Genomic DNA, 8,084 nt, shown 5'->3' on the forward strand with positions numbered 1-8,084 from the left:
TTAAAGGTCATCTAGTCCAACCTCCCTGCAATGAGCAGGGACATCTTCACCTAGATCGGGTTGCTCAGAGCCCCGTCCAAACTGACCCTGAATGCTTCCAGGGATGGGGCATCTACCACCTCTCTGGGCAACCTGTTCCAGTGTTTTACCACCCTCATCGAAGCTGTTAAAATGAACAGCAATACAATACAGTATCTTAAATCAGAATTCAAAGTTTTGGGAAAGCTTGTCCTTAGGCAAGCTTTGTATTCTCTATTCATGAACTAATTTAAACCCTGATCAGCAAGCTGCCAAAAGCTCGTTGGTATTACAATTCTCAGTGTATGTCAGGCAAAGACAGCCTATTTGTTTCACTATTGACTACAGTGGTTTGATAGTGGGCAACTATGAAGTCTAAACCTAGTTCTTGTTTTCAGAAACTTTATAAGTTATGGGGGCACTTTTATGCCATGGGAATCTTAATGACCATAAACAATTAGGGCTGATTTTTATCTGTCCAACAGAACAGCACCTTCTGAAGTACATTGATAGTGCTTGTGTAGGTTTCAGTTGAATACAAACTCGGCATGAATAATTCCACCAAATGAATCTTAAATTATTTCTCCCTGAGTGTGGTACGCCTGCTGAAAAAGTAACCTCATGTATTTCCTTGTGTACTTTAACACCATTTCAGGTTATGACCAATTCTCCACACAAGGTGCTCTTATTGGGGATATTGCTTTAAATTTGTTATTGTGTTTTCGAATTCAGAAGTTTAACAAAAACAAGTCAGATGCTTGATGTAGTGAGTGCATTTCCTATGTGATTTAAAGATAACTGAATCATAGTATTTTTTTTTAACAAAAATCAAAATTACTAGAATGTCACCTTATGACCTGCTTTTCCAAGGAGTGAGTTAATAAAACGTTATTTCCACTTGTTTGCAGAGTAGAATTGTCATAGATGATACATACCATAGCAAGCCAAGTTGTGAACTTTCAGGGTTAGTGACAGAACCAAATCTGTCAGGTCGTTCACACACTTTAACCTTCTCTTCAAATGAGGTGAGTTTCAAAGTGTGTATATGTGTCTTGTTGATGTTGTTGTTCACACTACAGCATGTTTAATAGAAACAGATTTGTGTAATGTGAAACTAGATGGCTGTTTCCATATTTGAATGTTGAAGGGCACTGTAAAGAATCGTAAGCTGTTACTGAACTAAGGACAGGGACTAGTAGATGCCATATCAGCCTTTGTGTTCTGATCCTAGTTACATCATAAAAATTGGAATGAACTCTCTCTGATCAAATTGCAGTTTTTAATTTTAAATATAACACCTTTCTGTTCCACTAATTTAAAGCAACTTCCTGGGTGAATGAAAACGGCAGCGTTTTTGACGTTGCCTTCACATCCATGCAGGTTTGTTTTACCATAAAATTTCATCTAAATAAAAACAAAAGAAAAAAGAAAAAAAAGGGGGGGGGGCAGAATATAGTGGTTCTGATTATATAGGTAGAAACTAGATACCTGAAAGTCAGTGTTCATTCCCCTGGAGAACTAACTCCTTTGGCTACAGCTGAAACCTAAAGTCTACACTTTGGTAACATTCTGAGATACTGTCTCATTTGGTGTTTGACTGATGGGCATCTTTAGAAATTAAATGCTTTATAGACTAGGAGCAATCACTAAAAGCTGAATACAGTCATCTTCCAGAAATGAGTTAGAGGGCTTGCCAAACTGGTAGTGATAATATTTGAAGAAAAAACTTAAATGGTGGTTCATGAATGCGGGGGTTTGTTAGTAAGCAGGCTTTGGTGAAAATCTTAAAATATTCCAGTAATATGTAGAAAGTCAGAACGGTCATACTAACAATGTTATAAATATGAAATCACTAACATAAAAATCTGGGGCATCAAAAATCATATAACTAGTTTACAGGTTTCAGTAGTAGATTAATTTCTTGCAGATTTTTATCAGAGATGACAGTCATAGATCCAATGAAAACCAGAGGAACTCCAGTTAATATGTATCATTGCAAGTGCTTCTTGCAGTTTTTTGAATGGAATGGTTCATGAGTGGAATATGTGTTTCTAAAACTTTCAAGCAGTATCAATCGTAAGATTTTAACAAAGCTAAATATCTTCTTGAATATTGTTCTTTGATCAGTGTTACAACTTTCAGTAAATTTCTGGTTGTAAAAGTCAAACGAAAGTTGTCTATTCTAATTGTGCGTGTGTAAAGTGATGACTTAAGCCTTTTTTTGTTATAGATGAGTCTGATTCTAGTGTTGTCTCTAGTTCATACGTTGCTTATGTGTATGACCAATTAAAGTTGTTTGTACCTTTTCAGTAATTACATTGATTATCAGGGTCTGTTCTGAGGATAATGATAAATAAACTCTGAGCTGATTTCTCTTTTGGAAAGCAGTATCTGTGAAGAAAAATAGGTAGTTCTGTTCTTGGAGTTTTTAAATTAGTAGTACAATACATTGAGGTCTAGGAAAAAATAAGTAACCAATCTTATAGCAATTTTGGATATTTCTAATCCTTAACTTAAGCCCTTCACAAGTAGAATTTCTACCTGGTGCTTGTTGTTCGGATGGGTTCATAAATATCCAGCAGGGATCATGCTAGCCAGTGTAACAATCCCTGGTTTCAGAGGAATGGGCTACTGCAGGCTGCCTTACAAATCCTGGAATTGTTAGCAGACAAGAGATGGAAACACCTCTTAGAAATCTAGACGGGAGCAGCACTGAAGAGTCTGCCTCTGCTGGGCAGGTACTCACAGGCAGTTTGGGGAAGTGACTGCGTGGTGAGAGTTCGGCTGTTAGCAGCCAGCTGGTTACAGCAAAGGCACCTCCGCTCACAGTTGGTTAGCAAGCTAGCTGGTAATCCCTCCTACCCTTCTAAAGTTTTTAGTCTGTTAAATGGTATGATGGCATTGGTGTTTTCTTGGTGTTTGCATTTTTATCTTTAGGGCGTTCCGTATTTCTGTACTTGCTTTCTGAATCACCTGCGTTTTTATGCAGGAGCACGTGGTTTTTTCATGCTTCCATACCTTATAAGTAGTTTTAGTTCTGCTTTCTGAATTTGCAGCTGATCTTTGGGGTGTGTGTGTGGTGGCTGTTTTGGGGAGTGTAACTCTGATGTACAAACAGCTGGGACAGTTCTTCTACCTCTGGAAGGACAGTAAACAATTGGAAGAAAAATTATGTAGAGGTGTTATTTAATGACCAGTAAGCATTACTCAAAAATCAGTGTTCTTCATCTTATTCTTCTGCACTTTTCACTTTTCTATTCATATTCTGAAAAAAATAGTTACTGATGTGCTTTTCCCTTGTGCAGTAGTGAAAAACTCCAATTATACGGGATTAAATATCTTCCTGTTCACCTTGACTTCTGTGAGGAGATGATGTCTAAGTGTTTTTAACACAGATTCAGTTTTTGGTACAACTTCTTCTGGGTTTAGGGTTGTGTCTTTACCAATATGAAGTAGGAGGAGTTTGTTAGCAACTGATGATGCCGAAAGCCTAGACTGGAATTAGTACCTCAGTCTGGAGGACTCCTCCATGGTACAGTTTGTTAGCTGCTCTGATCCATGCTGCTTGGAGGAACTGGTGCAGAGGGCCCCCGAGATTCTGTCGGAGGTCTGCATTCCCCTGGCAAAATGAATGAATCTGGGACTCTTTGTTTGACAGGAGTACACCTTCTTCAAGTACTTAGCCTCTGAAGTTACAGAAGCAAAGTTGCATGGCTAGCACAGATTAAATAATACGATCGGATTGTGTGAGAGGCCTATGTCTCACTATCTTTCACTTGCAATCACCAGAATTATTTTGTTACTTTCAATCAACTCTCCCAAATTTTTCCATCAAGGGAGTTGGATTTTGTGAGATCCCTCCGGTTGGGAGCTGTAGTTGTTCACCTGAAACTTACAGGGTCACATCTCAAATCCATCACTAGAAAGATGCTTATTTCCATGTTTTCTGTTTACAAATTACACGTGCAAGGCTTGCTGGAAAAAGTGGGCATACTTTCCACTGTTTTGCAAATATCTTTGATAAGTAGTGGAAGCTGCCTAGTGGAGCAGTCCGCAAGTCTAATGCAGCCTGTACTCAATCATGAGCTAGTGAGAGATCATTTTGGATAGTTAATAAAACTTCAGGTAACTCTGATGTTACTGATTCAAGTATCGCACTAGAATTTCTTCTGTACAGACATTGAGCTCTGTTTTATGTAGCTTTTCTTTTGTGATGAAGTAATAGAGTGCTTCAGGACGAACAGCAGTACCTTTTTCCCCTCAGAAGCCAACTGAAATTGAAGTAGGGAGCTTCAAAAGCTCTGTGAGCTGGCAGTGTATTTTCAGTGGAAGGCTACAAGCTCTTATGTTTCTGAAATGGTCTTCTACTAGGCAGACCCTTTAAAATGTTGACGTGATGGCATTAGATGAAAGAATAAACAGTCCTCTCTTTTTAGAAATAAATTTAGTAAAACTGTACCTGGCACAGTCACGAGATTTACTGACTACTAGAATTGCTTTTATTCTGGATTTCATTCACTTAGCACTTCAACTGTATATTGATTATTGTTACTTGATTCTTCTTGATACTGTGTGAGGCAGTATCTAACACTATGATTGATGGATACCTTAACGAACTCACTGAGGGAGCTTGTTCATTGTTAGGATACATCAAATTTAAGCTCATGCTTTGCTATATAATTTCTTGGAGAAAAGCATTTATGTTCTCTATTTCTGACTTAGTTTGTGTTGAATGTTGTAGTGTCTTTTTGTTTATAGCAAACTGACTATAAACTGTGATCTCAAGAACTTAAGTCCTTTTGGAGCTAGAGTATGTTTAAAAATGCATTTTGTTAATCAAACTCAATTGGCAACTGGAATTCAACATATAGTCAAGGAAAACATTGCTTACGGTGACTTTTCTCAATTGGTTAGGCATTAGATGATGAATTCACAACAACAGGAAAGCAAAATCAATGGCACAGTAGACCTATTTCTGAATGGACCACCCAGCAAGTATGCCACTGGTTAATGGGAATGAACATGGAGCAGTATATTACAGAGTTCACAGCTATGAACATAGATGGACAGCAGTTAATGCAGCTCGACAGTGAGAAGTTAAAGGTATGTGAATATCCCAGGATAGATTTGTAACTGTATAAATTTCACTGCTTATTCAGACATATTTTTAACCTACAAACTCTATTTTCCTGTTTTCATGGCTTTTTAAGGGATAGAGTTTTGCTTTTGAAATACTTGGAGACTATACAGTTAGATGAGAATTTAGTAACGGATTGTACAATTAAAGACAAGCCATTTTTAATCTGAAAAATACCAAGTATTTCTTCCTTGTTTGCATCTTGAGGAAATCAAAGTAAGCATAATTCCCCAGAGGGGCTTGATACCTATATCATCAATCTCAGCGTAAGGTCATATCAAAACAAGATCCAGCCAGTTCAAATGCATAGAATAGCAGGATCCAGTTTTAGAAATCCCTTCCACAGCTCCTCTTCAAATGGGAAGGCTAAAATCCTATCTGGTGACGTTTTAAATGTTTTTGGTTTTTACTCCTGCTGAAGAAATCTATTCTAAATCTTTGGAGCCTTTTCTTGCCATTTTACCTCTGGAAGCTGCATGGTATGTATCCCTTATAGTGCTAGTAAACTCTTTCAGTTTTTCTTTCTCATTAGATTATCAAACTGCATTTTGGACAGGCAAGATGTGTGACTAAAATGAGGTTCATTGGTCTATTCTGGCATAAGGCAAATTATTGTTAATGATCAATAGTAGGATTTGAATGTTTTACGAAGGAAAAAAAAGTGTCTAACTTCAGTCTCCAAAATATACCTGCATTTTAGAATAAACGTGCAACGCTAAATGTCCTGTATTTTATTAAATAAATATTTCCTTGGACACAGAGGAAATACCTGTTACTGGTCTGTCAAATGACTGTCTCTATTTGGGGAACTTTGGATGTTGATGCTTAAAGCTTAATTTACACCTAATGCCATTCGGAGTTCCAGAGAGTGTGTAACTGTCTGTAACTTGGAATTGGGTACTGCCACCTGCTGATCAAAAATCAAAGTGTACTGTTTACTTACTGAATATACTTTTTAATAATACACTTTAAATTTAATAATAAAAATTAAAGAGTACTTACTGAATATAAATTCCTCTTGTATAAAAAGAGCTAGAAAAATATTTTGAGACTACTGCTTATTGTGCTATTTGTTGGAAATTCTCAGGTGTCTACGTGTTTGTAAAATGCAATGAGAAGCCGTTACTTCACAAGCGAACAAGAGTAGGCCCTTGTTTCCTTACTTACCTTGTTACCCAGATGATCATTTACAATGCTTTTGAGGACTTAGGTCCTTGTTTTTCAAATAAACAGACTATCTTGCAGCAAAGTGAATAACGCTTTCTTAAATTGTTCATGGACAAGCACTGTTGACAGTGCTGTTGGAAAAATTAATGAGGAGGCATTTTTCTTCTTTCCTTCCCCCCCAAGGCTTTGGGAGTTTCCAGTCAAAATGACCGATCAACAATAAAGAAGAAAATTAAGGATATTAGAAAAACACAAGAAAAACTGGAAAAGCAGAAGGAAAAGGTTCAAAAGAAGGAGAGAGAAGTTCGCAAGACTGGCAGAGTGGTAGCCACTCTTGAATCAAGCTGCTAAAATGACCCTGTTTTATTGTAGCGCAGACTTACTTCATCTTGAGGAAGTTCAGCAGATTTGTATATAATTGTACAATTGAGGGAGGAGGGAAAGTGCAACAGTTTAACATGGTAGGTGGTTTTTTACTTTTTAATTATGGTCCCTCCCCATTTACAGCCCAATAAAATGAAATAATGTTTTCAGTATTTTTATTCCTAGTTGACTCCCTGTACTAATAGACAATAATTTAACTTTCTGCCTTAAGTAATATTTGTGCTTCTAAGACCTCATACACCCTTTTCATTGAAATTGATGTTTGTGAAAAGTAGAATACTGTATTAAAAATCATTCCAATATTATTCAACTAGCATTTGATAGAGTTGAATCTGACAGAGGGACAATAGAAAAATCCTGCCAACAAATTCAGTCTGTGACAGTCTGTTTATCTGTTGCCACTAAAGATGTATAGTAAAAATTAAGTTTAAGAAAACGGTAATGTCAAATTAATTTAAAAAGAAAGCATGTATTTCAAATTTATGGATTATTTTGTTTAAATTCTTGTATTTCTGGGATTTTCATTTCACTGTAGTAGCACATTGTTTTTGAATTCTATGTGTTGCAATTTACTGAGAAAATAACGAGAAATATTAAGTAGTTTTCACAAACTACATATACTAAGCGTAATATTAAGTTTTCTGTACACTACCCGTATGGTGTTGGGACAAGGTTTAAACCTATAAATAAGATCTTTTTTAACCTATTTTTCCTAAATAATACATAGTTTTATAGATTTATGCTATGAATAAGATCAATTTGCAATACATGTATTTCTCTTTTCTACCTGCTACAAGATTTTTGCGGACCAAATTTATATATTTGCTAATTTTAAACTACACTGTTTTTCAAACTTAAAATACTGAGGGAGGGATTGTAGGAAAAATTATCAGTGAAGCACTGGGTTTCTGCATTGTATTTAAATGTTTGATTGTAGACTACAGATTATTTCTCTTTAAAGGAGGATTTGATTCTCAGAATAGTTTAGAACATGAATTGGTGTTTTGTATATTTACATACTATTTTCTAGAGATACTACAACAGCACTTTCTTTAATTAGATTATTCCAGAAACAAAGACTAGTTTAAATATCAATTACACCATAGAATGGACTAGAACAAAACTTACATAATTCATTTATGTGGACCAAGTTCTCCTTTAAATCTATGGACTGTTTTTCATTTTAATTAAATGAATGAACTTCACTGTTGGTGTTTCACAGTTGTTATTTTTTTGTATAAATGTCTTCTGAATTTCAGCAAAAGGACTGTGTGGAAATGCTTCTGCACACTATGCATTTCCAAAATAAAGCTTAAAAATCTTGGTAATAATTACTTTTAAAAAGAGGTTCAATTTTCAGTTTTGTGCATTAAGAAAC

The 8,084-nt window shown here is 35.9% G+C and overlaps 1 protein-coding gene across 5 annotated transcripts in view; it reads left to right on the forward strand.

Moving 5' to 3' along the window:
• The window catches only part of LOC127018465 (neurabin-1-like), a 43,631-nt gene extending 35,720 nt beyond the window's left edge, over nt 1-7,911 (forward strand). For 3 of the 5 annotated variants that reach the window (XM_050900081.1, XM_050900080.1, XM_050900082.1), the window contains exons 17-19: nt 927-1,043; nt 4,933-5,121; nt 6,506-7,911. In XM_050900081.1, coding sequence (XP_050756038.1) covers nt 927-1,043; nt 4,933-5,121; nt 6,506-6,673 — 474 coding nt within the window. In that variant the 3' untranslated portion in view covers nt 6,674-7,911. The remainder of the gene's footprint in view (nt 1-926; nt 1,044-4,932; nt 5,122-6,505) is intronic. The other 2 variants (XM_050900084.1, XM_050900085.1) reach the window with 1 other exon arrangement.
• Nucleotides 7,912-8,084: the final 173 nt, after the last annotated feature.

Source organism: Gymnogyps californianus, chromosome 7 (assembly GCF_018139145.2).
Source record: "Gymnogyps californianus isolate 813 chromosome 7, ASM1813914v2, whole genome shotgun sequence".
Lineage (NCBI taxonomy): Eukaryota > Metazoa > Chordata > Aves > Accipitriformes > Cathartidae > Gymnogyps > Gymnogyps californianus.